This window comes from Phyllosticta capitalensis (assembly GCF_038381095.1).
Source record: "Phyllosticta capitalensis strain CBS 128856 chromosome Unknown BKA78scaffold_1, whole genome shotgun sequence".
Taxonomy (NCBI): Eukaryota; Fungi; Ascomycota; class Dothideomycetes; order Botryosphaeriales; family Phyllostictaceae; genus Phyllosticta; species Phyllosticta capitalensis.
In genome coordinates, this window is record NW_027117439.1 from 3,098,627 (window position 1) to 3,126,509 (window position 27,883).

A 27,883-nucleotide genomic window follows, 5' to 3' on the forward strand; every position below is an offset into this window, starting at 1 on the left:
ATCTCATGGTGAATCTCACGGAGAACGTCAATTTCCATCACATGAAAAGAGCTCCCTATCATTTCAAACACATTCAAGCATTCACTTCGGACCAAGTAGTGTGGAAAGAGAAGTTGATATTTGTCTCGCAAAGTCTTCCTCCGCCTGTCGTATCTCGAACGTCTGCGCAATTTGCTTGCGCGATGGTGAAAACAAAAGATTGTAGTACCCAAACTCCGAATCAAACGATTCTTGTCTTTCCTATGCGGAAGAGACGGGTATCAAAATTGGAAGGGACCTGAGTGAAGAGTGAACAAGACCAGGATTCGACGCAAACAAAAGACTCCAGAACTCCAGTCCAATCCAGTGGGTATCGTGAGGGAAAGGAAGAAACGGGTATCAAAATTGAAAGGGACCTGAACGAAGAATGCAAAAAGACCAGGATTTGACGCAAACAAAAGACGCCAGAACTCCAGTCCAGTGGGTATCGCGAGGGTAAGGAAAGCTAAAAGCAAATCTTTTGAGTCCCCCCTTGTTGGCCGTGTTGCTGCGAATTCTGAGCTCGATGAAACGGGTCTGGCGCCCGATACCTCCGAAGACGCGCGCAAGATCCGACTTGGTGATGTTTTCCGGAAGTTCGCCAGGGCCAGATGATTTCGACCGCATCAACAAGACGAGATGCGCAGGACGAGATGCGCAAAAAGTTACCCCAGGGCCGTAACACGGGACGACCGCTGGTTCTTCGCCCGCCCAGGACTTTCATGAGGGTCCTTGGCTCGATCGCTTCCAGATGTCGAAGACTGCTAAAAAGGAAAACAGTATGTGAAGTCGACGACTGCTGAAAAAGAAATCAGCAAGCGAAAAGAGTTGCCTCCACCCTCCCAGGACTTTTAACGAGCGTCCTTGGCTCTATTCGAGGAGTGTCTGTCGGCAAGACACGTCTGAGCAGCTCCGATTTTCCGCCGTCCATCGTCCAGAATGTCGAGGGGTACTTTGTAGGATCCAGAAACGCCAGGCCGTTGTTGTCGCAAGAGGTCGCCAGAGAGGTCCGCCACGATTGAACCCGAGTCTTGATTTGCCAGTGGACGCGCGTGGTTGGGATAGTCCCTGTCTTACCACGCGTACGAGCCATCGAACTCGGCGTCGAACTCGGCCGGGTCAAGAAAGTCGTAGGGCCCGTCCCACTGGTCGGCCTGGGCCAGGGGAAGCAGCTGAACACCGGTCAGGGGATCCCAAAGCCCAGCGAAGTTGGCCTGGGCCGGGGGGATACGGAACGGCACCGTTGCCCAGCAGCGCCCCATTGTCACCCGCGAGTGCGGGATCGATGATTGGCCCCTGGACACCGTCCTGAGGCTCCTGTGCAACGGCCTGGAGGTTTTGGCCGTTGGCTTGGGGCTCTGCGGGAAGGGCCGCCTCAGGGGTGGCCTTCGATCTCCTCTTGGGAGCGGCCTTCGATCTCTTGGGGGCAGGCCGGGCGTTCTCCTCGACGGTATCCTCTCCACCAAAGGCCTCTTGTCGGCCGCGCTTCTTCTGCCTGCTGGCGGCGGGGGCGGGAGGGGTGCGGTCCTTGCAGCCAGGGCACGTCTTGATGTACGCGGCGATGGTCGACTTCCCCGGGGCCTTGAACCCCAACGCTTGGAAAGCCTTCGCGGTGGCGTCCCGTCCAAGGTGCTTGCCGCCGTTGACGTGGATTTCGTGGAGCTTGATGGCCGCCGCAGTGTCGTAGAGGACCAGTCCGTAGGCCTTCTCCCCGGCGCCGTTCTCGATGAGGCGCTCCTTACCCTCCGGATTTCCCCAGAAAAGGCACTCATTGCCCTGACCGTCCATGGCGATGTGGAGGTGACTCTTCACCCAGTGCTTGCCCTGGGCCGTACCGAAGCTGCGGCTAGGCGCAGCTTTGTCGACTTCCTTCTTGGCCAATATGGCCAACCACTCCTCGTGGTGGTCCAGCGGGGCGAGGTCGGACTTGTGGGCCGTCGAATTGCCCTTGGTGCTCCTCCCGGCCAGGTGGTCGTCGTGGGCCTTGAAAAGGGCAACTGTCGAGCAGTGCTGACAGTCGGACATCCTCTCCATATGGTCGTCCCGGATGCAAGGGCGACCATTCTCGATAGCCGTCCTGATCTCCGTGCCGTACTCCTGAATCCTCTCGTATTGACTCTTGTTGACTACAGGGGCACAGGGCATTGTCTTCAAGGCCTGTATCGAAGGGACGAAACAGACATCGGAGAAAGAGTCGGCGGCGGCGGGGATGGCGGGGACGACGGGGACGACGGGGACGGCGGCCGGTGAGGCGTTTGTCGAAGATGCGGCCGTCGAGGGGGCCGAGGCGGCGGAGTTGGCGGCCGTGGAGTTGGCGGCCGCGGAGCGAGCGTGGTCCGAGGAGGAGGCGGAGGCGTCGGCCGAGCTCGTGTTGTTGAAGAGGTCGACCATGTCGTCAGACCAATACAAGCTATGGCCGTCCACGGTGGTGATGAGGGCGGTGCCGTCGACGAAGTCGAAGCCGTCCATGGTGGTGGTGGGGGTGGTGGTGTTGTGAAGTGAAGTGTCTCGACTTGGACGAGCTTGGATGTTGTTTGTGTGAAAGTTGCGTGAGAGTGCTTTGGGTGCAAGAGAGACACTTGGATTCGATGGAGGAGAAAGAGAGGACGGGGGGCAGGTTTTATACAATATTGAAAAGTCAAGGAGAGGTTCAACTCGAATTGCCCGCCCGAATTTCTGAGTGGAAAAGGGCGTTGAGTTGCCTACTGCGTTTAGTGAGTCCATGGTTGGAACCTGAGGGGCTTTGACGGTCACATTCGTGGTTGAGCTGGAGCGCATATGGAAGCTCAGGGTACGGTAGTCAATATTTCTGATCCACGGTCTGAACCACAGAAAATTTTGCCATTATGTCGACAGAAACAACCGTCCTGACTTCTTTAGGCCGTGATGATGGCACAGGAGTCCGCCATACCTTTTACGCGTTGCTCAATGCTGTAGATGTTGGAGCAACATGGGCCTCCTAAGCCAACCCAGATGAGCCCCATCAAGGAAGCTCGATACATATCGATTGAGCTACGATTTGGTAGCATGTGTCCGTTTACAAAATCATTTCCAACCAGCTTGGGCATTGTTGACGCCGTTTGGATCAGATAGGTACCAGCACAGAACTGGCAAGGAGGCGGTAGGCCTGATCCAGTTTGAGTGAACCAAGATCCAACGGGCTACGTGGACCGGGCGGCGGGGATCTCCCACGAGACGCTGGTAGGTATGGATGACTCGTTGTAGCGGTTGAGGCTCATTGAGCTTAGCGTTACACCTCCTGACTCCCTTCCACCCAGAGCCCAGACCACAGATAACATTTGTTGGTATGGAACCCTGCCGATGTTGGTTCAGGCGACGGGAGGGGCGCACGAGGGCATTGGTGGTGACTGGAGGATTTCCGTGGAAGCGATTGGTGGATCGACGCGCTCAGTACGCGTTGAGTGGTAACATCGCGTGCAAAATTTCAGTCCATTGACGAGAACCGGTAATGGGACGCGGTACCTTAGCAACAGCAGTGCCACAACCACGAACAAACTATCCTCAGCTCCTTGGGAGCGTCAAAGCGTCCAAGTGCCACAAGCAAAGGAAGAAGGAGAGTTCAATTCCTTTGCAGTGGATGGCCGGGAAGCGATTGGACGGTAGAAAGATCGATTTAGGGCGAGCTAACGTGTGCTACCGGCTTTTGCTGAAACGCCTCAAGGCAAGGCTGTAGACATGGCGGGTAATGGCGGCCATTGTGAAGGCGGTGTGGGTGCTGCTCCGGCCGGAGACGCGGTATCCATGACACCAAGGCGTATCCTCGGACGTCGACACATACATCTTTACCCAGGGGCTCCCCATAGACTGGTACTGAAAGATCTTGCCCTAATCTTTGAAATGAGGTGTGACGGGTCTTATTGCTCTATGGTGTCTTCGAAAGTACTTCAAAGACCCGCCAAGGTTCCTTCCCCTTTAGAAGGCAAATTGTGCTGTAGGCCGAAGGAGGCTTCTCCAGGACCATCAAACGTATTTCTCCAATTTTCAACATCTCCAAGCTCTTTCTGGTCCGTTCTTATCGATATCGAAGCGATGAAATTGGAAAGGGGTTGACCACGAGGCACAAGCGCCAGCGAAACCGACGAGAAGAGGTCTGTATGTCTGTCTGAAGCGAGTCTGTACTGGTGGCAAACAGTCTAACCCATCTCGCAGGACAACAAAACGTCTATCGACAATGCCTGGATTGCAGTGCTGAATCTACTTCGACGAAGCCCAAACACCGTGCCAACCCCTGTTCCCAAGCCGCGATGAGGGAGACACCAGAAGCCTTCGAAATCTCCCGCGTCCACGCGCCTACAGCACCGACATTTGAGCAGGGTGCGAGCCTTGGGCTAGAGTACATTCAGACGAATATCGCAACCCTACCCCTGGGGACACCATGCCTTGAACGGTAACGAAGCTGTTTCCTTCTTTATTGCTCCGGCGGCGACAGCTCGACAACAGAAATTCGTCTGGCCAACCATGTCGTACCAGCTAGCGGCCCGAAAGTCCCTCGCTATACCGACGCAACCACGCCACCAACAAAGGAGGTTGGGAGGCGTCTGTCGAGCAGGCAAAACAATCGCGCATACTCTCAGCGACGACGGTCAGGCGTCGACGTGATCGCAGGCCGGATGGTGGAGTGACAAACAGTCACCATGCGCTTCCTCGTTGTTCGAATAAAGTTCCTCCTTGATTCAAAATTCGGGGTCCAGACAGCGTCGCGTCGAACCAAGTTGGAGGTCTCCAAGGTAAAGAAGAAGGGATGCTGGACCCTTTCTCCGTGGCTGTTCCATGTTATCAGATCTGTCGATTGGGACTTGTCTTTGTGCAAAGAGCGTTTCGATGTAGGCCAAATCCAGGGTGCTTCAGGATCCAGGAGTAGCAAGGTCGAAGGCTTCAGTCTGAAGACTGGCTTCGGCAGCCGCAGAAGCAGCAATTTCGGTGCAATAGAGCGTTCGATCCGAGTTCATCCTTTGCTCTCACTTCTGATATGATTGAGGACGGAGTCGCGGCATGCTTTTCTTTTAATATCTTGCGGATTTTGCTGAGTGGTGTTGGGGTGTATCGTTTTAACTGGAATAAATGATCGCTCTTCCCGCTTCCCCTCAAAAGCCTCAGAGCGTAGGCTGATCATTGGGGATTTGACTAGGTCACAAAATCCACTGCTTGCACGCATCACAGAGTTAGGATCATGGCGCACTGCGAACATCATGTCAGGATTATCCAGCGGACTCTGCACTCGTTCTGGCGCGCGCACGACGCAAGAACCATAGCAAAGCTCTTTGACGAGTAATTCATCTGATTCAATATTCATTTCTCTAGTTTAACAAAACAGTCCACCAAAATCCGTACTTACTAGCTGCCGACGATTCGACGACTGCGCATACCATCCAAATTGGCGAAGCAGCGCAGCACCAATGGAACAGCGCAGAATGCCGCAACATTCTGAGGCCCTCTCGGCACACTCATGGAGTAGGAGCTGAAGAAGTGTCGTGCACTGGGATATCGGGTATACTCTCGCGCTTGGGAATCCACCTCCAAGTTGCGAATCTCGCTCATACTGGGAGGTTGAACTTCTTGCCTTGCAGAACTCTGGGAATAACCGCGTTAGAGACATGTTGTGCTTCTGATTTCCCAACAGTTTACTCACTTTGTGTAGTAAATCCAGAAGAAGTCGGAGTAGAGGATCGTCTGGATGATACCGGCGATTTGGGCAATCGGGTCGACGTAGCCCTCAGCGAAGTAGCGGTATATCCAGTTCGGAATGTAGAGAGCTCGGTATGCACCCAACGCGAAGAGGTAGTGGGTCGTGATCGTCTCGGCCTCGCCAGTGCGCTGCAGCATGAAGAGCTGCGGAAGGATGGCAACCGATTCCAGCCAGATTGAAAATGACCAAAGCATCTGCGGTGTGTCAGTGATGCCTCAAATGCCACGCCCGCTCTACCGCGAGCATTGCTGGATTGGCGCACCTCGGTCGGAGTGTACTTGTACGGAAACAGAATGGCCATGACCGCACTTGCGCCCAACAAGTACTGGACCTTGAAAGTGTCGAGATTGGGGTCGTGGGTTGGCTTGTAGTCGTTGAGCATCAGGTAGACGGTGTATGCTGACGACGAGATGAAGATGATCTTGAAGATGGTGTTGTAGAGTGCGCCGGGGTCGTAGAAGGTCCAGAGAAGGTCGATGTAGCGCGTAACGTACACCATCAGGTACAGGAATTGCGACTTGAACGAGATGCCATTTGCGCTCTGCGGGATGGTTGACAAAGGTCAGCGTCGCGTACACGTTGGGCGCGTCGCAAGCTCGTCACGGAGCTGTCGGGAGCTGTGCTTGCTCTCAAGAAAGGTCGTGGAGCAGGATCAAGGACGTACGTTTGTCGACTTCATCTTCTGGAGCAAGATCAAGATCGATATGAGGTGGGACAAGTCCCCTGCGACACGAATTTCCCATTAGCATCAAGTTGCGCGGCGTGCTCGCCCAGCATGAGCTTTGTTGAGCTTGCTCAGGGAGCGACAATTGAGAGGCAACAGAGGTCAACATACCTAACAACCTGAAGATGTTCATGGTGCTCACTCTCGCAACCTCAAGGGCGTTTCCAGGGTGAATTGGGTGGAGGTGGTAACAAGCTGCTGTTGTGGTGAAGCTCACGTCTGGACACGATGCAGGAGAGGCATGACGTAAGCAAGATCCCTGCAAGGAAAAATGTCACCTCCTTCAATTCTTAGGCTGTCTGCCATTTTTATTCATCGGCGGCCTTCTTACAACTTGGTGCGCATCAGGCTCAGGTCTTTGCGCATCCGACGATCAGGACTTTCATTATGATCGTGCGTCGAGTTCGCTTCTCTGGTCACGATTGGCTCGCTGCCCATTGCTGAGGCGCAACTTCAACCCGAGCATCCTCAATTCATTACCTTCGCTATTAAAACACAAGAATCACCCCAAAGCCGTTCAAGGGCCATTGGAGATGCAGATAAGTTTGTTCTATTCCGGTGGCTTTTCCTGTACTCGATACAATCATTCCACGCACATGACAAGAGCATCAAAAGTCAACGTCCTGCGCCAACCCCCATTACTCACCCACATTTCATGACGGTCATACCTAGATCAATATCGCCGACAACCCTCATCAGAACGCTTTGAATGCTGTTTTATGTCAATTAGAATTTGTCACACGTTCGTTCGCCTATTCGTTCTTGCACAGGGGCAAATCCTTTCTACTCATGCTACATCCAACTGCATCTACTCTCGGGAGCTTGGCCAGCAAATATGCCATCTTTGATTCTTGCAACAACAAAAAGACAATTCCAGTCGTGTATTCTGACTCAAGCAGGTATGGGATCGTTTAGCTTGCCCCGAGCCTCGTAGACTCATCGCCATGTTGGGTTATCATCGTCGCCTGAGGCATACACCCGTCCTGCGGTCCCGTTAGTCCTCTGGCTTTTTCTCATGGAGTCACTGAAGCGCATCCCAACGGTTGTCTTTGCAACCATGGCCTGTTGTTGTGTGCGTCCTGAACTGCGGTTCGCTTGCAGAAGCGAAGCGACCCGCCACTTGAACCGTTGAGCCAAACCCAAAGTCGAAACAAGGAACGAGGGTACCGGCGAAAGAGGGGCTACCGGGACTGCGCAGAACCAGATAGCAAAGCCAGAAGATGAGGCTGGGTGAGGGTCCAACCAACACCCATGGGTCATGGGAATTCCATCTGATTATCCATCGGACGATCCGATGACACAACACAGTTGCTTGCATTGGCTCCCTAGTTCCGTCTGCTTTGCCAAGTGAGAAACACGTAAGGATGGGGAAAGAGCAAAAACTCTTCACGCATCATGCAGCTCACATCACCACCTCCTCACGTTCGTTACTTCGCCGAACCTCCCTTCTGCCCCCACGCTCAAAACCGCGGCCCCAACCGACGAGAGGGCCAGCTCCGCACGGAGATCTCGCCCCAAATCCCCAGCAGAGTCCCATCCAATGTGGCCCAATCAACTCTGCTCTTTCCAAAAATATACGTCGGCAAGATAGTGGTGCAGATGCAAGAACGAGAGGACTTGATGGCGGTCCGAGCCATCTCCGCCCGTCAGCCTGATTCTAACGAGATACAGACGATTTATGAACGATTTTCAAAAATGCTGCGTTCGAAGATGGGGGTTTCTTTCCAGTTTGGGACACGTGCAGACGCCCTTTCAGCCACTTGTGCTGCGGCATGGTTACACAGCAAGCTGGGCTGATTTCAGGAGCCGTTGGTGGATACAATTGTTTGGTTCTGAAACCCCACCAAATGCCCTTGCTTCATGGTCAAGTTGAATTGCAAAAGACACTGCAAAAACGCGTTGCGAAGGCTCGCCGCGAGCGGTGTTGGGGAGGATGCCAAGTCCTGTTGCGGTTACCAGCGACGCTGCCAACGACGCGTCCTCGCTTTCGAATCTTGGAGTTTCATTGCCAGAAGACAATTGTAGAGCTCTTCTATCAATTTACAGAGACCTTACATACCCTCAGTCAGGGAGCAGATTTGACGTTGCATGCTGCAATCTTCTGTTCGAGAGGCCCAGAGCGTCAAAAGATTCTCTGCGGCCAATAAAGACGAATGGCTGGCCATAGCAACTTCAAAATGTGCTTGGATGCGCGCTGCTGTTGTGCTACCATCAACTGATTGGTCCACTTAAGAAACTTCGATCGTCTTTGCTTCTCCTGCATTGTTAAGCGACAAGGGTAACGTAACTCAGACGCGCGGTGGAACCCTAACTTACGCAGGCTTGCAGGCGCCTTCCACTGCGCAGGGCTTGTCATGAGCGATCAAAATGTCCAACATGCAGCATTGGTCAAAAATTGAACGGATTTTCAGTCTTGGGTATCTAAGCAACTTGTCATTTGAAAGGCTGCGTGGGTGGACTTCACTCTCCGCCAGCCAGAAACTCTCCCATTTCAAATTCAACGCTGCGTCCAAGTTCTCGTACGAACTCGTAGCCGTAGTTGACTCTCCACTTGCAGCTGCCGTCGAGGGGGTCCGCTCCGGCGGCTCCAGACCTCAAAAGCAACCGCAGTGAGGACAAGGTTGCAATCTGCGTGTAGATATCCGCGGTCGGAGCGACTGCGTGTGGCAAGATTGCTTGGAATATGGACAGGAGGCGGTCTAGGGGAAAGGCGGACGGCGTGAGAAGGTGGCGAGGGATCTAGCGGAGCCGTCAGTATTGAAGCAAGAATATCTGTAGGGATTTTGTGACAGACCTTACGATGCTTTGGCACTCTGCCTACTGCAGTGGCACCACCCTTTTTCTTCCGCTTCTTCTCGCTCGCTTTTGTGAAGTAGATGGTATCCTGGCGCGCAGGATTGAAAGAGGCCAGGTACGCTGCACAGAGCAAGTACTTGGAGTAGTATGGGAGTTCGTGTGTGACTGTCATTGAATTTTCAGCATGAAAACTGGGCACCACCACCTGATAGTGCGGATGAACTGACCCTTTGACTTCGACTTTTGCTCACCCGGCACGACACTTTCGACCAAGGCGCCCTCGCCCTGAAACAAGGCCCTTCGATGGACCAAGAGCCTTGACAGGTCCCGCGTGCCAAATGTGCCGTCACGAATTGGCGTGACAAACTGATCCCACAATTTCCTAGCCAACGCTTCAAAGCTCACGACATCTCTAGCCGCACTTTTGGCCAATGCATCCCACACGACACCCAAATATCTTACCCATAGCCAATCCTTGTCCTCAGCCGCCAGGTCATCGTCATACTCCTTAGATGGTGACGGCGGTTCAAGGAAAATGTCGGGCGGATCCCGAGCGACTATTCGGATAGACTCGTCGCGAGTGTAAGATGGGAAGTGGACGAAGGGCGCGCATGCAGTGTGAAGGAAGCCGGCTCGTGGGACGGATATTATGAGAATGACACTCAACGCCGGTATCTGCAGATGTCAGTACCGGAAGCCCATATATGAACGCCGCTCGTGGCTTACCACTTCGCCAAGTCGCGCAAGCGCAGGCAGGAGAGTTGGCGGAGACTCCCGTTGCCTGTCAACGCCATCGAACACAAGTACAAAGCGTTCCCTCCCTTCCAAAAGACGCTGCAAGTGTACTAGTAGGGCGCTGATATTTTCGCATCGAGCGTACGGGCTCCGGTCAAGCTCTGTGTCGGGTTCTGAATCGTCAACTGCGTCGAGACAGGCAGCGAGCGTTCTCTCCAGCAGGTGTCGTCCCGTTATACATTCTCGCGACTGGATGACAGCATGATTGATTCCTTGCGATTGGAGGACGTCCTTCGTGACCACACTCTTTCCGGTAGCCGCAAGGCCATGAATGACAACGGTAGACGGACTGGGCAACGCAGGCTGATTGCGAGTTAGCCGGAAATTTAAGAAATCCAAAGGAGTCCTACATTGTAGAGGTGCAGTAGTTGGCGAATTTGAAGAGCGCGACAAGGGTATCGTTCGCTGAGAGTCGTGAAGAGCGTTTCTTGAGGGAGCATTGCGGATGTTCGGTGGTGCTTTGCGGTCCGCTGCGCGACAGGCATGCGGAGCTTCACGCGTCGACGCGTCCGTGCGTTAGCTTTGCACCACGCGGGCATGTGGCCATCAAAGGATAGCAAAACACCATGATATCCATTGAATACGTGCGAGTACGGTACCTTGGTTTTTCTAGCAGTCAACAAACGGTTCGGTCACTTTTATTGGAAAAGAAGCCCGTAAGTAAAACTTGAGAAACGGCGAAAACCTGCCATCAATAAATTCAACCTTTAAATGGGGCTATCAACCAGAGAAAAGCAACACCCTTCCTTGTGGGCTGGTAGAAAGCTCCGGTCGATCGACACTGATCAAAGGGGCTAGGAGATTTGTATTTCTTACAAGTAGAAAAAAGCTTTAGGTGGATTTTGAGTGACAGTTTTTCGATTTTGATATCCCGTCTTCGTGTTGCTCCCCACACCCTGTCTTGGTGTCTTTGGTCTCCTACCTTCAATTTCGGCCTTGAAAGACCCCATTTCATGTCCACACCTCGAAGACTAAGGTCTTGCACTTCGGACAGAAGTGTTCTCCCAAGCTGATTCGGGATCTCCCGGTCATGCTCAACCATCTTCTTCCGTCCAATCGGACCGCGCACACCTGCACAGACACGCAAAATTTGGCCCCCAGCAAACGGAGCACCCACGCTTGCAGTTGTGTGTGATTTTCAGGAATTTGAAGCCGTCAAGGAGGCTCTACAGTGTCTTTGCCACTATCTTGCTAGTATATAAGCCCTATTAGCGAACAAAAACCTCAACCAAGACAGCAGTACAACTGCCGTTCACTCCTCTTGGTGTAGTTGGTTTATCACGTTCGACTGTAATAGCTTCACACAATGCTATCGAAAGGTCCCTAGTTCGATTCTGGGAGGGGAGATAACCACTTTCTTTTTGCTCTTTTGCATGGCTGGAGGTGTGGAGATGGACGAATTCACCTTTTGGATGGTGGTGGATGCGACGAGGTCGGGCTAGTGCTGCTAGCCGAGGGGGCACGGGGACTAGAACACCAGGGTCCGAGTGCCAGGGGGAAGGAACATCCGGAGTACAGGATCAACGATGCTCGACTCTTGCGAAGCTTTGGTGTAAATCGAAATAAGTAATTGGCTATCTATCAATCTCAAAAAGTTCGCTCGCTATTCATAAGTCGTAATGGTCCTGACATCTCATCGTCCAATCTAGAATGACGCAAACGCCTTCCGCCCAAGCTTCCGCGAGCCTCTAAGAAATGGGAAATCGCTCTATCCTCCAGATTCAGAATGAACAATGGTTCTCACTGTTGTTGAGGTTAAACATTATGGCGCAATGCTTGCAAAAATAGTCGACAGAATTGAAAGCAACGATCGAAAACAAGACTTCGGGCGAGTAAAGGGGAAATGGGATCGAGACTTGGTAGCGAGTCGCAGCACATGCGACCATAATTGCTTCCGGTGTCTGCATTAAAGGGGTTGAGCGCGCTTTTCAGGGTCTTCTTGCTACCAGGCCTGGGACTTACACCTCACCCCAACATTGCAGCCAAAACAATGATCAGCAGGATTGCCAACGTACCAAAGACGGAGAAGATTCGGTTCAACCGGCGCCAATACAGTCCCCTAGCAAAGGCCCTCTCCGCCTCAGCCTCTCCCAAGCGAATGGCGATTGGTGTGCCGCAACTGGGCCGGCCCTCTGGCACCTGGAGCTCCTTCTCCCGTACTCTTCCAGCGTGGACTTCAGCAGCCATAGACGCTCGTTGTCGAAACTCGTCATCGTGACCTCTCTCCAAGTCATCAAGGTACGGGTCAGAGGCCGGCGGAGGCGGGGGGAGGCGGAGAAAGGCACCCACCATCCATGCGAATGGGAAAAAGAACCCAAACGCGAAGAGGTAGATCTGTCGGTCCACTCGGGGATCGTCGCGAGTCTGCGATGGAGGCGGAGAAGGGGGTGCCAGTGATCGATACCAGGTTGCCAAAGTTGCTACCGTATTGGTGTTGCTCTGCGTTGAAAATCTCTGGCGTCGCGGCTCAGACTCTACTTCTTCGTAGACAGATTCAGACGCGCGTGAATACGTCGGCAGTGCTTGTATTTCAAGGTCGGAGCTGTTATCACCAGAAAACGAGGAGGATTCTTGTGTCAATGATGAGAGTGCTAGTCCGCGATGGTCAGCCATGAATCCAGGACGCGGAACGCCATCGGGACCGAAAGCTTCGGCAAGCTGGTCATCATCGAGATTGGCGCTGTAAATGGTGCTGTGGGGGCGGTTCCGGGGCCGATGGACACGCGCAATGCTGAATTCAGAGGAGGAAGGCGAAGCAGTGGGGGCGGTGTGAGCGGTGTTTGACTTTGATGTTGGACGCGAGAAGCCGGACTTGAAGGTTGTGCCATTGGAATGGTTGAAATCGATGGCGAACTTGTGATTCTGAGGAGTTCGCGGAGTTCGTGGAGTCTTTGGAGTTTTGGGTGGATGAAAGGTGCCCAGCGAAGTAACGGACTGTGATCGAGAAGATCCGGCATGGAATGAATAAGAGCTTGGATTTGCAGTGGAATAAAAGGTCCTGTCATGAATTAGCCACAGTTGAACATCTGAGTGAAGACGGAAATCCACTCACCGCGCCCATGCAGGCAATGTTCGAGCAACATGGACGACTGTGCTGTTGCTCGAATTGCTGCCCGGACGTGTCAACGGCCAGGATCTTTCGCTGAATCCCATTTGAGCAAAGCTCATCGAGTCAACTGATTGCCAAGGATTGCGAAGAGGTGGGATATATGCTGTGTCATCAGAGGCTTTGCGAGGTCGATCTGTTACAAATGTCGCAGGAGTAGCAGTTCCTTCTACCCTGGTGTAGATTGAAGCAGTTGTCGATGATTGCACAGTCGGATTCCTGTCCTGAGCCGGCTGGGATTCCTCACCAGCGACCGGCTTCCTCTCGACAACCGGTGATTTTTTTGCCGAAGGAAAGTCGATGGAGGCTTCTGATTCAGGCTCGGTAGCCGTCTGTTGAGCTCCCTGCAACTTGTCCAGGGCCTGGCTGTTCCGATTCCGGATTCTCGGCACATGAATAGGCGCTGGAGAGCCATATTCCACAGATGCAAAGGTTCCAGCTGAGGCATCTCGCATTTGGGGATACTGCAAAATCACTGCTTCCTGAGAGGAAAACTCTCGAGATACCGTATGAACCCGAGAATGAGATCGAGAATGGCTCAAGAAGTGTTCGCTCAAAATGGGGGTGGAAGAAGGGCGCCTCGTCCTTGTCTGCGAGTCTGGATCAAGGAAAGGCTCGAGAGGTCTCCCTGACGTTGTCACCGGCCGGTTTTCAGATCCATCCGAATCACCAATCCCAGAAAGATTGAGTCCTGCAGGCGTTGAAGATGGCCGCCGAGCAGACTGGAAGCTGGGCGGCCAAAGGGTCCAGTTGCTGCCAGTAGATTTTCGATCCACGTGACACCTTGTAGAGAGCGTTTCCGAGGATGCAGATGATCTGTCAGAAGCACCGGGAAATTTTGATGACGGAGGCGGAACTTCTTCCGATTCCTCTGCAGGTTCAACAGAACGTAGCCCGGAACGCCTGCGACTAGACTCCCGCGAATGAGGAGAGATGTGACGCGAGGAAGGAGAGGTGATGTTCCTGTCCTTGTCTGTCACAGACCTAATGGTACTGATGGATTGTCGGCTTTTGCCACCTGCAGAATGGCGCTTGGAGGAGTCGACCTGTGGAGATGGTTCCGATGGACCGAGAAGGCTGTTGAAGAACTCGGGAGTATCAGTAGATGCAGATGATCGCTTGTCTGAACGACTGCCTGGAGAAGCCGGGCCAGGTTGGAGCGCCTGAGATGATGAAAATGGATGTTGTGGCCGGGCGAGGGTGGGAGACGGCGCGCTCAAATTTCTCGAGTGCCGTTTTGCAGCAGCCTCATCTTGCTCTTTGCGTTCGCGAGCTCGCTGGCGTTCCAACTCTCTCTCTATGCGGAGGAGAGGAGGTAGCAATTTTGATCGTTGCGATGACCTGGATCTTGCAGTGTTCTGATTGGCCGGCGATATTTCTCCCAATGGTTGCCGCCTTGACGAGAAAGCAGACTTTGACCGACCGCGCTGGTCTTTTGGTCTCAGATCTGAGTTAGAGGTGTCGCCGGATTTCGATTTGTTGCTTCCAGCGGCGAGATCATTTTCTCGAGAACCTTGCGACCTGAGGGGCGGCGGTTTGTGGGTCCTGTTTGAAGGCATGGGAGCTAGAGACACGAGCACAACCGATAAAAGAACCTGCGAGGGAAGTTTTATCGAATTGTAGCCTCTCGAGGATCGTGACTCGGATGTATCGGTGTACAGCAAAGAAATCGAATTCCGGACATTGACGGATGATCAAGGTTGCGAAACAATGGGAGAGAAAGACGGAAATCTGGTAGAACCAGGAGACATGGAGATTCTATAAAGACGGAGTGGCTACATCAAGTGGCACATTTGACACGCCACAAAGACGGCGCAACGCTCCCACTTCTTGCCTTTCCCTCTCCACCGTGGCCGCCCAAGAAATTGAAGCATCTGAAGCTTAGCGTAGCTACGGGCCGGCTTTGTTTGGATTCATACCATGTCCCGCCACATGAGGGCGGAAGGGGCGCTGTAAAGGCATGGGCAGGCTTGTAAATGCCATTCTGGGGAATGTAATGGAATTGGGCGGCCCTGGGAAAAAGGGGGGCTAGCGAAGACGAAGACACGTCGACGCGCGCTCGGGTATGCTTTGTGCTTAGCGACACGCGCAAAAGACAATGGCGATGTTCGGGTAGAGGGCAAGACAGAGGGAATACCCTGGGAATGGTACTGGGCTGAGGATGGTGTGTCAAGGAAGACGAGGGAAGCGTCGCCATGGTGGAAGAAAGTCGGTCCTGGTTTGGGATTGCACGCACGGGCCCTCCTTCTGCATTTGCTCATGCTACCTGTGACTTGAGTCAAGTCGACAAACCAACCCAACGTCAACACGCACACTTCCATCTCATCAGCTCGTTGTCCAACCCGTCCTCCTCGTCTTTGCCTGCTGCCGTGTCCCTCTCGCCGACCCGTCGCTCCGAAGCCTCCGTCATCATCCCGGGGAGTTGTCAGCATCCTACGCCAGTGCGCTTTGCTGGCTGCCATGATCTGAGCGCGACGCCGGCAAATCCTCTACTCATTCTCCTGCTGCCTTCTAGAAGCCACCGAAATCCCACCCTCATTCCATCACCGAGCAAGAATTCGATCCCATACATGCACCGCTTGCTTCCCTGCCAAACAGCCCGCTTTACCAAGACGAGAGATGCTTCCGTTCGGGCAACTTGATTGATAGTTTCCCTCGTCGCCGGCTGTTGGGTTGTGCTTATGCTCTTCAGCCTAATACTTTCGAAGGCTGGGCTTGCCTTTTCTTTTGAAAACATTAGCAAATGCGATTATAACAGAAATTTGACGTGTCCAACGGGACAATTCAGCAATATCGGCCTCTCTCTTGCCGAGACGGTGACGCAGCCTGTTCTTGGCTTGCAGCTTTCACGTTGCTATGCGCAAAAGACATTCAACCCCGGGATTACGAAACGTACCTTTCCTGCCACTTTCGTCTCTCCACCGAAGAATGGTCCTAATTCACCGGGCAACGGTGCTCAATCCGTACCACGATGGCCTCCACCCCTGAGATTCCTCGGCCCCCAGCGACTGGATACGTCGTCAAAGCTTATTGTCCGAGGTTGACATGACGATTTCATGCGAAGGCGGAGTAGCTGAAGTCCATAGGCTGATCGGGCTTGGATGACCGCAATGCTTCATCGTAAATCCATCGTCCATCCTGTTCTGCGGACAATGGGCGACGAGAGAAAGGTCGATTCCGCTAGAGGCAGGGTGCGTAGCGTTCAGATGCCTCTTTGCCAAAACACTTAGGCATCGACAATCCCTTGAAGACTGGTCTTCGAGGGCGTCCAAGCAGACTTGCATTGGGACTCGAGGAGCTGGAGTTGACCATTTTTTCGTCACCCACTGTCGCCTTGACCTGTTCCCCGCAATTGGGAGGCTGAAAAAGCAGATTTCGGCAACACCAGAGCGGATTCGGTTACTGCGCGCGAGCATGTTGGGTTGAGGCAAGTCGAACGAAGTACGTCTAGGAGATGTTCGACTTTGCTACAACATTAGGTTAGTATACTGCCTTGTATGGAAGATGTTGTCAACATACAGATATCGGTTATTGTTCCCTTTTCTGTGGAGATCTGGATCAGTCTAACCAATGAAGAGTTTGAGTATGCGAGACTTCATTGCTTTATTCGACTCTACGCTTGCATGCTCATCCTCTGGACTACCCTACTTTGACGCAACAAAATCCATGAAACGCCAACACGATAGCACAGCCTACCAATCCTGCTATACACATGGCCTATACTCACTGCCTCGCGGAAACTTTTTGAGCGAGCAGGATGCATCCGCAGTTGCACAACATCCGACCTTCCCCGCGATCCCAACCTCAACAACAGGTAACAGCACTCCGCGCAGATGGAAACCCTTTGCATGCCGCAAAAAGTCAGTGACAGATACCAGGCACACTGAATGATCTTTTTATCCTCTTTCTGAAAAGTCAAGACCGGGAAACGTCGAAACGGCCATGCGCCCAAGCCTGCGCCCACAACCACGCTTCGCTGGTTACACCAGGTCGCGCCACCAATCAACGTTCCTCCGCCACACCGCACCCCTGCTCATCTCCCCATACAACTGCATCAACCTCCCGGGTGTCGCCGTCTTTAAGCGCGCCGAAGCGCTTTTCGAGTCTCACGCGTGATTTAAGTGCGCGTTGAAAATGGTGTCTCTTGGGGCAGAATATGTCGATGGCGGTCGTCACAAGGAGTGGTTGCGATTCGCCAGAGAAAGATCAACTGCGAGCTACATGTACCATCCACAACTCCCCTCTCGTGATTTGAATACTCTCCATCTGCCGCACGACCTCTCGGCACTGCACTCTCATTTAGACATCACTTTGCAGCCGACTGTGCCTCAGCAGTTCTGCACTCAGATTTCACGCGCCACACCTCCCACCAACGCTTCCAAAATCCACAACCCAACCTCCCCAACGCCTGCATCGCTCCCATGCACAGCCGCAGGGGTGAACTGCATCATCGCACGACCACCGCCGCAGCGCCGTGGAAGCGCGACTGCGCCGCTTCCTGCCTCCCCTGCTCTGCCCTGCGCCGGCGCGATCAAGAACGGGCGGTTCGTGCTGACGGTGCCGGCAGATGTTTCACATGTCAGACGTTCGAAGTTCATGCGTTGCGCGGTGAGGAAAAACGCTTTTGGGCGTTCTGCATGAGGCTGGCGGGCGGGCGGACGGGCGGGCGGAAGGACAGGCGAGCGGCTATGTGGGTATTTGCAGTATCAGGCGAGTGCTGTTGGTGGATGGATAAATGGGTGGTTGGGTGGACGGGTTGTGGGTGAGCATGGGGGATGGATGGGGATTGGGGGCCACGGAAGGGTGGTTGGATTTGGGTTGGGTCAGCGTCCTCGATGGAAGCTTGCGGTCGGTTGGCTGCAGGGCAAGCGGTTGCGGTGGGTATCTCTAGGTATGTCTATGCGATTGGACGAAGTGAACAGGCACAAGGCTTTGATGCGCTCATGGTTTCTTGGGATGGGCCGTTGAATAGTTGTCAAAAAGGGAATCTGTTCTTCTCTATCGACATTATTTCTTGCCGGAAGTCTACCGTCTTTCTCTTCTATAGCTTTGACCTTACATTCTCCCACAGTGAGGGCCTGTCCAGATTCGCTGGTCCATCGTAAATGTCTCGCTCGAGTGCGCGGGTATTCACCTGGAATCCAACCGTCAGCATGCCCAGTATATTATCAGTATCAGTATCAAAATCACTCACGTGTTGCAGGCCCAGCTGCTCAATCTTCTCAACACCAAGCAGTCTCATCGCCGTCTCCGTCTCTGCTTTCAGAACTGATCCCGATGTTAGTGTTCTGTTCATATATGGGATGGAAGAACTCGACTCACTCTCAAGCACACGCGCAACACCTTCCTTGCCACTAGCTCCAAGACCGAAGAGCGCTGCGCGACCAACACCGACACCCTTAGCGCCTAGCGCCAATGCCTTCACAACATCTGTTCCGCGCTTGATACCACCGTCGACCCACACCTCGATCTTGTCAAACACTTCCGGGCAGTATTTGCGGATTTCGAGCAGGGTGTGCACAGCCGGAGGTGCAGTGTCCATCGCTCTGCCACCATGATTTGAAAGAATGATGCCCTGGACTTGAGGGGCATGCAAGGAAGCGAGATATGCGTCCTCGTGCGTCTGAAGACCCTTTAGAACGATCGGCAGCTTTGTGTGCTTGGCCAGCCAGGGCAGCGTTGTCTTCCACGTGAGATCCGGCGCGGTGCCCATGAACAATGCCTTTCCGACACCGCCAGAACTCTCACCGCCCTCCTTTGCCTGACCGGCAGTTGCGGCTTTCGGATTCGGGCTCGTGGATGCGGATGAGCCATCTTGCACGGCAGAGCGGACGGGCAGGTTGGATCCGACATTCTTGGACTTTTCGTCGTGCTCGCGTTTGCCGGGGACGGGGGCATCCAGGGTCAAACAAATGAATTTGATTTGCGGCAACTTCGCAATCCGGGCTAGCATTGCTTCACTCTTCTTGCGATCTGTCTGTACGTATAATTGCCAGCCAAACGACTGCTCCGGACCGGCATCTTTCACAATTTGCTCCGGAGTCATGGAAGCGTTGTTGGAAATCAATTGCATCGCGCCGAATTGGGCACAGGCTTGCGCGATGCCCCATTCTCCGTCGGGGTGCGCAAGCCGTGCCATGGCGGCGGGCGAGACATAGATGGGAATGTTGACCTTGTTTCCAAGAAGAGTTGTGCTGGTGTCGCAATTCGTGCAGTCCACAAACACTCGTGGCCGCAGCAGTATCTGACGATATGCTGTGTTGTTCAACTGCTTCGAGTGCAGGTCGTCACTTGCTGAATAGTAGTATGCCCATGCCTTGTGGCTTATCTGCTTGGTCGCAACCTCCTCAATGTCATCGAGGTTGAGCAGTGATTCCAAGTCCGGTGGACCCTCAGGCTCGCTTCCTTGTTCTTGTGCAGGCGATTTCTCCTCCGAGGGAAGTGTGGCTTCGTCGAGTTTTCCAAGCTTTGCTTCGGCCGGAAGGCTCTCCTCGAGGATGCCTGGAGGGTGAATTGGGTCGTACTCTTCGGTCGCGTCCTTGCCGGCAAGAGACAGTATGATTTTGGGACCGCCTGGGTGTTCGGAGAGAAACGAAGTTACGTCGTATACGTTTCCGTAGAGGACAACCCAACAGCTTTCGGGGGTGTTGTGTTTGGAGACTAGTAGATGTCAGCGCTTGATGCGTAGGCGCGGGATGATCGACTTACCTTCGTCATAGCTGTATACTTTGGCCATATTGTGAGCGATACAAAGCAGATATACCAAAGATGAAGCAGGGAACAATTGCAACAATCCAAGAAGCGCACAACGCTGTTTCCAAGCAAAAACGAGATCAAATTGGCGCAAGATGTGGTATCGCGATTCGAGAGTCTTTAGGACTCGGTAGAACCGTCAGCGACTCTGCGTACAATTGCATTTCGGTGATTGGATGGCGCGAGACTTGATCGGCAAAAGTGGGATACAACTTCCGTGGGGGAGAGGTCATGTTTCCGCGTCGGCGGCCAAAATCCGACGAGCAACGCGGGGAACTCGGCTCGACCTGCCACATCACACAGCTTCCCGCCAAAAGCTGAAAATTATCGTCGCCCGGCTTTTGAACACCTGTTCCGTCCCCGGCATTCTTCACGACAACATCGCAGATGCAAGACCGTCCACCGCAGCAGGCCCGATCGCGTGGTGGTCGAGGGCCTGGCCGTGGTGGTCGCGGAAGAGGCAGAGGTGGAGGCGGCCGCCCAGGGCCTCCTCTAGGCGGCGCGAGAGTGCCAAACATCAACCAGGTCATCGCGGGTGCTCATGTCTCCATCGTCCTCAAAGTCGACCAACCGACTGGCCATCAAGTCCAAGGCACCGTATCAGAAGTTTTGACGCGTGGCAATCATCCCAGAGGAATCAAAGTGCGACTCGTCGGCGGTAGGGTTGGCCGCGTCCAACGCCTAGCGACAGAGGCCGAGGCAAGAGATGGATCCCAAGGATTGAGCAACCTGGGAAGAAATGGAGAGCCAAATCAGGGCTTTGGATCAAACAGAGTCAGCACGTCAAACGGATCTCGCTTCCAGATCAGGTACCGCGATGTCAGAGAGGAAGACGAACTCAACGCACCGCCTTCGGGGTACAGCTTAGGGGATTTACTTCCCCCAGGCCATCCGTTGCGTGAAGATTCTCGGGAGTCATCAAATGACCGGGAATCTTTTGAGTCTCCGGATCTCAACTCTGCTGTACAAGTCTGTCCTGTCTGCCATCAATTTGAAGGCGACGAGATTGCTGTTGCCCACCACGTCAACTCACACTTTGAAGACTGAGTAGCACAGGTCCTAAGAACATGCCGCCAAAATCGGGACCAAAAGCCATCGCGTTGTCAACGTTTTCAACGGAATAGAAGCATCATTCGAAGAACAGGCACGGAGCATTCGAGCACTGCAAGGCCAGAAGAATGTTCAAGTCCAATACGCCGGGCCCTGGAGCATTCAGGCGTCTTCTAAATGACATGGAGAACTTCGAAGATTTAATTCGCAAGGACATCGCTTGAGTGTGCCACGAATCTTTACGTCATCCCTTGGGCGCTTGTTTTCCAATGTGGTGGCCCCTTCACTCGTCTACTCGCCTTCCTGCCTCAACGCCTGTTTGACTATTGCTCCGCAAAGTCTGGCGTACGGATTTGTCTTGACTGCCAGCTGCTTTGCCACTGGATCTCCGTACAAGCCACCCAGGTAAAATTCCCGGCTCGCCATCTCTTCCAATTCGCTCCGGTCGTTGCCCTTAACTTCTTCGGGACCACCCTCTAACCTGCCTTCCCCAGCCGCTTTTGCGGCTTTCAAGAAGAGATAGCCACGATGGGTATGAGACGTAGCCAAGAGCCGAGCCTGCAGAGAAGATTCAAATTCGAATGCTTCCTGTGAAATTCGCGGAGACAAGAGACGAACGCTTGTGGCCAAGTCTGCAAATATTGCGCTTGTAGTCTCCAGATTTCTGCCATCAAAAAATCCCGTCTCTTCTGCAATCAACAGCCTGAGCGCTTGCGCACGGTTTACGTATGCCGAAGCGTACTGAGGATTCTTCTCTATCAACACATTCAGAGCATCGATGGCGGCTCTGACGTCCTTTGTTTGTGGACTCGCGGAAGTTCCCAATGAACGAATTGCCTCTCGTTCTGTCTCTTGGAGCGAGGGTAAGAGTATATCCGGAATGTACGGGAGTTTTTGGGAGTCGCCTTTGATTCGTAGGGAGGATGAAGGAGAGGATTCCGGATCGAAGAGTGCAGAGAGCACCTTGGCATCGTTGGAAGAAAGAGCAGTGTTTACTTCGGTCATTCTGAAGGGGCTCGAATGCGCGCACTGGGTTTGAAAGGTAAGTCGGGGTTGGAAGAGGACAGGAGTTTTTCAACGCGGACTTGTGGGCTAGTCTGCCTACCGGAACGCGTCGAAATGCGCCCCTCGCCTCCCCGCAGCCGGTCACATTACGCCAGAAGGTGGAATCTGGGGAACGTCAAAAGTCAGTTTGGGAGTGACCGCATGCGCTGAGCCGATCGAAGCCGAGGCACGTGATGCCACTACCTGCGCCACCCCTTGTCTCTGCCTGGGCTCTTCCATCCAAGCTGGCGCAATGGCGGCAGGAGGCGGTCTAAAGCGGATTTCCGGCATCAGCACTACGCGGAGGGAGCGCAGCACGTTGGGCTGGGATCAATAATATTTCGATGCCTCCTGGAACGTCCGGAACTTGAATCGTCTCAGCGCTCCCCTCTTATTTGAACGACAAACAAAACCTGAGAAATTTCCATCCAACTTTCCGAACCATCTCGTGTGAAAAGCGTTGACTGAAAACTTGCAAGCATGGCGCCCATGGCACTACCAACGGAGCAAGACTCCTTGTTCAACTACCAGGGATACCACTCCGTTCACTGGTATGTTGGCAACGCAAAGCAAGCGGCTGCATACTATGTTACGCGGATGGGATTCGAAAGAGTTGCATATAAGGGACTCGAGACTGGCTCACGTGGAGTTGCCTCACACGTGGTGAGGAATGGAAGGGTCACCTTTGTGTTGACCAGCCCTTTGCGAAGTGTAGAGGGGTGCGGCAAGGTAGCCGAAATCGATGACAGAGACGCGCAATTGGTCAAGGAGTTGCATGCCCATCAAGTCAAGCATGGTGATGCTGTCAAAGGTAAATTTCGTCGTACTTGGAGCAACCGACAAGACTGACTTTGTTCTAGATGTTGCATTCGAAGTGGACTCTGTGGACGCGGTGTACAACCATGCAGTTGCTAATGGCGCAGCCAGCATTGCTGCACCATACACCTTAAGCGACAAACAAGGCTCCGTTCGCTTGGCCACAATCAGAACATACGGCGACACCACTCATACGCTGATTGAGACGAGGGACTACACAGGTGTTTTTCTTCCCGGATACCGATCGGAAACTACGCAAGATCCCATTTCAAAATTTCTGCCACGCGTCGATTTGGAAGCCGTTGACCATTGCGTCGGCAACCAGGACTGGGATGAGATGGAAGATGCTTGCGACTACTACGAAAAAGTCCTTGGTTTTCATCGATTCTGGAGTGTTGACGACAAAGACATTTGCACGTGAGTTTAATCGCTTCTCGTCCGCCATCTTACGCACATTGACGCCAAGTAGCGACTACTCTGCATTGAAGTCCATCGTCATGGCATCGCCCAATGAAGTTGTAAAGATGCCCATCAACGAGCCCGCCGTCGGGAAAAAGCAGTCCCAGATCGAGGAATACATCAACTTCAACGATGGTCCCGGTGTGCAGCACATTGCCCTGCGCACCCACGACATCCTTGCCGCTATCACGTCCCTCAAGGAACGTGGTGTCGAATTCATCAAAGTACCAGACACGTATTACACCACGATGCGTGAGCGGTTGGCACGCACCGCCAGTGCCAACAAGTGGCAATTGCAAGAAGACTTTGACAAGATTCAAGAGCTGGACATTTTGATCGACTTTGACGAGGGTGGCTACCTGCTACAGCTTTTCACCAAGCATCTCATGGACCGGCCCACCGTGTTTATCGAAATCATCCAGCGGCGGAACTTTGAGGGCTTCGGTGCTGGCAACTTTAAGAGTCTGTTCGAAGCGATTGAAAGGGAGCAAGAGCTGAGAGGCAACTTGGTATAAGGATTTCACGCTGTAAAGGCCTTTCAATAGCCTGGAATGAACAGGTCGCTCCCACTCATCGTACTTGTTCTCCCTTCCGTGAACAATGTTGTATCATCAGGACCGACGCTTAATGCCGACAGTCTGCATACACCGCCGCTCAGGTCAGGTGGAATCTAACGAGATTTGTCCTGCGGAGCATCTCGCGCCGAAGTAGTGTCAACGTCACGACGGTGTAGGATCAGATCCGCCTGTCGACTCTTCCTCTTGACGCTGTCAGGAAGCGGAGATGGGCGCGCAAGGCGAAGAGGATCGCATCAAGACTTGCCCTCCTTATGCTAGATGGATGCATCTTGACAGACGAACTGCAGTAGTTTGGATCCGCCATGGAAGGAACGCGGACCCGCGAATCCTCTTCCGTCCGACTTCCGCCATTTCCATTTACCCATTCACGATGAAGACGATTGGCAGAGGTGCGTCGGCGATCGCGTGGTTGACGTCGCTCCTCCAATCGCCTTTTTTTGAATCATCGCGAGGCGCACCGCTCCAGGCACTTTTCGCGAATTATGCATCACAGCCACTTAACATTGACCCCCTATCCATAATTGATATTTTCAGGAGACTCGACCAAGACGCCGTCCTTCATTACTTTTTATGTACTCCTTGTTTCTCCTCTTTCCCGTTTTCTTGTCCCGGAGGATTCTCGCCGAGCTTGACACCATCCATCGCCCGCTCCACTACGGCACGTCGCTCGTCGTACGAAGAAGATCTCGGGCTGCTCTACTTTCGCACGCGGGCATGATCCAGACGCCGACTGCAAGCCCTGATGGCTCCCCGAACACACCGTCTCCACTGTAGTAGAAGAAATGGCAACGGCAAAATCCTGAACGGTGAAGCCAAGTCACCCTGCTAGCAAGTCCAAAATTGGACCGAACATGCGTGAGAGGGTTCTAGCCACGGCAGACCAAGCAGCCTCACCGTAAAATTGCTGACTACCAGGCGGTCTCGGCAGTATCCGTCAACAAGCTTTGCACGGCAACGGACGACTATGCCCTGTTCGATACAAGTTTGTCCCTCGACTTTCCTATTACACCCTCAACCGTATTCGTTTTGCTATTCTCGACCATCACATGGGCCACCGCCGTTTCATCGGATAACCCGCCGTTATCTGATCTGGCGGCAAGAGCAAGTAAATGCAGAGCATCACATCTCGCTTTCCCGCGCGTTTGATCCGAGAAAGATCGTTTTAGTTCCTCCGCGGAGGAGTGCTGTACCCCGAATGCTGCTTGTAGCCTGGTACGCACGCAGCTACGGTCAAAGTGCTTACCCTCTCGGCCGCAAACCATGGATGCATTGCAACGAGGCCAAGATGAATCGGTAAGTTGTTGCGGTGCTTGGTGTAGACAGAGGGCTGCTAAGAATGGCTCAGCATGCCGGCAAGACGGACGACAAGACTTGAGTATGCCGAAGCTGGGTGGAGGTGGCAATGTGTCCATGCTACTAAGCTACACGCCCAGCAAGACGGCGGCGGGCACAGCCATGGCCACGACGACGCGGCATGGTCGACCTGCAGGACGGACGCTGCTGCAGCCATGAATTTCTCCTCGCTGTTCAACGTGCCGAAGGCCGTTGGAGATCGTCATGATTAAAGGTGCGTTCTCCTGCCCTCCTGCTCGTTATTCTTCTTTCTTCATGTTCCAATTTGCTGCGTACGTGGAGCAGTCATCCCTTTCGATTCATATCAGCTTTTAGTCTCCTTGCCGCTTGCTTTGTAGAAGCCTCTCTGCACATGGTGCCTGGCAGCACCCTCGATTACAAGCGCAATGACGCATCCGAACCTTGAAGAAATAATAACCCCACCTCCTCCCGTAGCAACCGCCACACCACTCAGAGGGTCTCAAGAGGAAGAAATCGACGTATCAGACGACGACAAGAATCAAGCAACATGCACAGAAATAGACATCAAGCCGGGCGAGCTAACGCCGCGAGCCACTATGCTCACAACATCTTCATCATGGCCCTGCCCGCCTGACCAAATCTACAACCGCTTCTCGCCCAAGCGAAAGGCAGCCATCACGGCCGTGTGTTCGTTTTGCGGGTTCCTGGCGCCGGCGTCGTCGACGGCGATTCTCGCTGCTATCCCTGAGGTGGCTGACACGTTCAAAACGGGGGGTCCAGTCATTGATTTGAGCAACGCGTTCTTCATGCTGTTCATGGGGCTGAGCCCCCTGTTTTGGGGTCCGTATGGGCAGATATACGGACGACGGTGTGTAAGTGGAAACGATTACACGATCCATCCGCATCCCCCTGACCTCAAGGTCTTCTCTCACTGAGCCCTTGAAGCTGACTGACAAACCTACAGGCCTCCCTCACCAGCGCCATCCTCTTCACAATCTTCAGCGCGGGCTCCGCACTCGCGCCCAACCTCGCCGCCTTCTTCGCCTTCCGCATCCTCACCGCAATCCAAGGCACCGCCTTCCTCGTCATCGGCTCCGCCTGCATCGGCGACATCTACCACCCAACAGAGCGCGGCACGGCGCTTGCATGGTTTCTATCAGGAACTCTGGCTGGGCCGGCCTTTGGCCCATTCCTGGGCGGCATCCTCGTCACGCACGCTTCCTGGCGCCACGTCCTGTGGTTGCAGACGGGGCTGGGTGGTGTGGGTGTGTTGGGAATTGCGTTGTTGTTGCCAGAGACAACGCATTACAGGCGCTGCGTGGAGCTGACCGGGTTGACGAGGGGGGAGAAGGGGAAGAAGCTGTGGGCGTGGATGAATCCGACGAGGGTGGTGAGGTTGTTTCGGTACCCGAATCTGATGGCGGCGGTGAGTCGTGCCTCTTCTGACATCTCCCTGCCATGGACGCGTGCTAATGCGAAATCAATCACACCAGGCCGTCGCCGCTGCATCCCTCATTTGGAACATGGCAAGTCACCACCATCTCGTCGACAAGCTCCCTTCCACTGACGTATCTCTCAAACAGTACTCCCTGCTCACTCCCATCCGCTACGTCCTCAACCCGCGGTTCCACCTCACGTCGCCCGCCGAAGTCGGCCTCTTCTACCTCGCGCCGGGCTTCGGCTACGTCCTGGGGACCTTTGGCGGCGGACGCTGGGCCGACCGCACCGTGCGCATCTGGATGAAGAAGCGCAACGGGCAGCGCATCCCGGAGGACCGGCTGCGCTCCAGCCTGCCCTTCATGGGCATCGTCATCCCGCTGTGCATCGTGACGTACGGCTGGACGATCGAGAAGCGCGTCGGCGGCGTCGCGCTGCCCGTCGTGGTCATGTTCCTGCAGGGCGTGGCGCAGTTGTTTTGCTTCCCCAGCCTCAACACGTACTGCCTGGACGTGTTCCAGTCGCGCAGCGCAGAGGTTGTTGCGGGCAACTACGTCGCGCGATACTTGGCGGCGGCGCTCGCCAGCGCCGTCTGTCTCCCTGCTATTGATCGTGTTGGCATCGGCGCGTATTCGACCCTCAGCGCTGCCTTTTTGGTCGTGTCTGCTGCCTTGATTTGGCTCACGGCCGAGTTTGGAGAGGATTGGCGTAATAAAGTAGACGAGAAGAGAAAGGCAAAGAGGAAGGCAAAGAGGCAGAGCCAGGAGCGCGGCCCTGTCGTCGTGGTGAGTGCAAAGGGCAACGAGGAGTTGGTATGAGGAATTGGCAAGCTCCGGGCAGCTTGCGATGGGCTCTTGGTGCGCAGCAGTGTTTAGGGCTAGGGCACAAACGGTACAGAGTGGCACCTAGATGGTGTTGTTGCGTTTGTTGATCGGGAGCTGCCGTGTTCAACAGACCAAAAGATGGATACAGGCCCCCTCAGCTAACACAGATCTGAGGGCAAAATTGTTGATTTCAACGCAATTGGCGTGTCCAATTTCTCGTACACCCAGTCTTCTTGTGTAGATAGAAATTCTTCTAATACAGATTGCACAGCACCTACGAAAAATCAGGATTGCTTGATTTGCAGAGTCACGGCCCGGGCCGCAACGTTGTCACCAGGAGGTAACAGTCGCACTTGGCAGTGTGTACTTTGGACACAATGGGATTCTTTTTCTCATTGACGGCGCAACCGGTGAAGAGAATAGCGAGACGTGGTGCCTGGTAACCTGGAATTGCTGCAACTT

The 27,883-nt window shown here is 53.8% G+C and overlaps 12 protein-coding genes and 1 non-coding gene across 13 annotated transcripts; 6 read left to right on the top strand and 7 right to left on the bottom strand.

The window, feature by feature from the left end:
* Nucleotides 1-891: 891 nt before the first annotated feature.
* On the bottom strand, nt 892-3,255 carry BKA78DRAFT_359611 (uncharacterized protein). The gene has a single exon (XM_066892385.1). The coding sequence runs from the start codon at nt 2,794-2,796 to the stop codon at nt 1,138-1,140; it is 1,659 nt and encodes a 552-aa protein (XP_066749784.1). The 5' UTR covers nt 2,797-3,255; the 3' UTR covers nt 892-1,137.
* Nucleotides 3,256-5,214: 1,959 nt separating this feature from the next.
* On the bottom strand, nt 5,215-6,638 carry BKA78DRAFT_303490 (ER lumen protein retaining receptor 1). The gene is made up of 5 exons (XM_066887544.1): nt 6,561-6,638; nt 6,390-6,448; nt 5,988-6,266; nt 5,669-5,919; nt 5,215-5,610 (listed from the first exon to the last, which is right to left on the bottom strand). The coding sequence occupies exons 1-5, from the start codon at nt 6,580-6,582 to the stop codon at nt 5,574-5,576; spliced, it is 648 nt and encodes a 215-aa protein (XP_066749785.1). The 5' UTR covers nt 6,583-6,638; the 3' UTR covers nt 5,215-5,573.
* A 2,271-nt stretch (nt 6,639-8,909) lies between these two features.
* Nucleotides 8,910-10,480, bottom strand: BKA78DRAFT_244912 (origin recognition complex subunit 5 C-terminus-domain-containing protein; the record flags this gene model as incomplete). Its single annotated transcript, XM_066884077.1, has 5 exons — nt 8,910-9,188; nt 9,244-9,473; nt 9,497-9,920; nt 9,972-10,343; nt 10,391-10,480. The coding sequence occupies 5 exons, from the start codon at nt 10,478-10,480 to the stop codon at nt 8,910-8,912; spliced, it is 1,395 nt and encodes a 464-aa protein (XP_066749786.1).
* Nucleotides 10,481-11,295: 815 nt separating this feature from the next.
* BKA78DRAFT_t13 lies at nt 11,296-11,387 on the top strand. The gene has a single exon. It is a non-coding gene; the product is annotated as a tRNA-Tyr (tRNA).
* Nucleotides 11,388-12,005: 618 nt separating this feature from the next.
* On the bottom strand, nt 12,006-14,705 carry BKA78DRAFT_291704 (uncharacterized protein; the record flags this gene model as incomplete). Its single annotated transcript, XM_066885940.1, has 2 exons — nt 12,006-13,038; nt 13,093-14,705. The coding sequence occupies 2 exons, from the start codon at nt 14,703-14,705 to the stop codon at nt 12,006-12,008; spliced, it is 2,646 nt and encodes an 881-aa protein (XP_066749787.1).
* A 108-nt stretch (nt 14,706-14,813) lies between these two features.
* On the bottom strand, nt 14,814-15,801 carry BKA78DRAFT_19567 (uncharacterized protein). Its single transcript, XM_066883625.1, has 2 exons — nt 15,066-15,801; nt 14,814-15,020 (listed from the first exon to the last, which is right to left on the bottom strand). Exons 1-2 carry the CDS (start codon nt 15,606-15,608, stop codon nt 14,922-14,924), a joined length of 642 nt encoding a protein of 213 aa, XP_066749788.1. The 5' UTR covers nt 15,609-15,801; the 3' UTR covers nt 14,814-14,921.
* A 1,146-nt stretch (nt 15,802-16,947) lies between these two features.
* BKA78DRAFT_19565 (uncharacterized protein) lies at nt 16,948-17,907 on the top strand. Its single transcript, XM_066883624.1, has one exon. It carries the CDS (start codon nt 17,281-17,283, stop codon nt 17,785-17,787), a length of 507 nt encoding a protein of 168 aa, XP_066749789.1. The 5' UTR covers nt 16,948-17,280; the 3' UTR covers nt 17,788-17,907.
* A 280-nt stretch (nt 17,908-18,187) lies between these two features.
* On the bottom strand, nt 18,188-19,882 carry BKA78DRAFT_291706 (FMN-dependent dehydrogenase-domain-containing protein; the record flags this gene model as incomplete). Its single annotated transcript, XM_066885941.1, has 2 exons — nt 18,188-19,806; nt 19,855-19,882. 2 exons carry the CDS (start codon nt 19,880-19,882, stop codon nt 18,188-18,190), a joined length of 1,647 nt encoding a protein of 548 aa, XP_066749790.1.
* Nucleotides 19,883-20,286: 404 nt separating this feature from the next.
* Nucleotides 20,287-20,946, top strand: BKA78DRAFT_291707 (uncharacterized protein; the record flags this gene model as incomplete). Its single annotated transcript, XM_066885942.1, has 1 exon — nt 20,287-20,946. One exon carries the CDS (start codon nt 20,287-20,289, stop codon nt 20,944-20,946), a length of 660 nt encoding a protein of 219 aa, XP_066749791.1.
* Nucleotides 20,947-21,240: 294 nt separating this feature from the next.
* BKA78DRAFT_291708 (uncharacterized protein) lies at nt 21,241-21,954 on the bottom strand (the record flags this gene model as incomplete). The annotated part of the gene is made up of 1 exon (XM_066885943.1): nt 21,241-21,954. One exon carries the CDS (start codon nt 21,952-21,954, stop codon nt 21,241-21,243), a length of 714 nt encoding a protein of 237 aa, XP_066749792.1.
* A 260-nt stretch (nt 21,955-22,214) lies between these two features.
* On the top strand, nt 22,215-23,917 carry BKA78DRAFT_19605 (Glyoxalase/Bleomycin resistance protein/Dihydroxybiphenyl dioxygenase). Its single transcript, XM_066883626.1, has 3 exons — nt 22,215-22,804; nt 22,854-23,226; nt 23,276-23,917. The coding sequence occupies exons 1-3, from the start codon at nt 22,474-22,476 to the stop codon at nt 23,781-23,783; spliced, it is 1,212 nt and encodes a 403-aa protein (XP_066749793.1). The 5' UTR covers nt 22,215-22,473; the 3' UTR covers nt 23,784-23,917.
* Nucleotides 23,918-24,651: 734 nt separating this feature from the next.
* On the top strand, nt 24,652-25,759 carry BKA78DRAFT_19737 (uncharacterized protein). The gene is made up of 4 exons (XM_066883627.1): nt 24,652-24,701; nt 24,775-25,139; nt 25,192-25,413; nt 25,515-25,759. The coding sequence occupies exons 2-3, from the start codon at nt 24,811-24,813 to the stop codon at nt 25,409-25,411; spliced, it is 549 nt and encodes a 182-aa protein (XP_066749794.1). The 5' UTR covers nt 24,652-24,701; nt 24,775-24,810; the 3' UTR covers nt 25,412-25,413; nt 25,515-25,759.
* Nucleotides 25,757-27,415, top strand: BKA78DRAFT_329467 (MFS transporter; the record flags this gene model as incomplete). Its single annotated transcript, XM_066889667.1, has 4 exons — nt 25,757-26,032; nt 26,125-26,586; nt 26,654-26,686; nt 26,744-27,415. 4 exons carry the CDS (start codon nt 25,757-25,759, stop codon nt 27,413-27,415), a joined length of 1,443 nt encoding a protein of 480 aa, XP_066749795.1.
* Nucleotides 27,416-27,883: the final 468 nt, after the last annotated feature.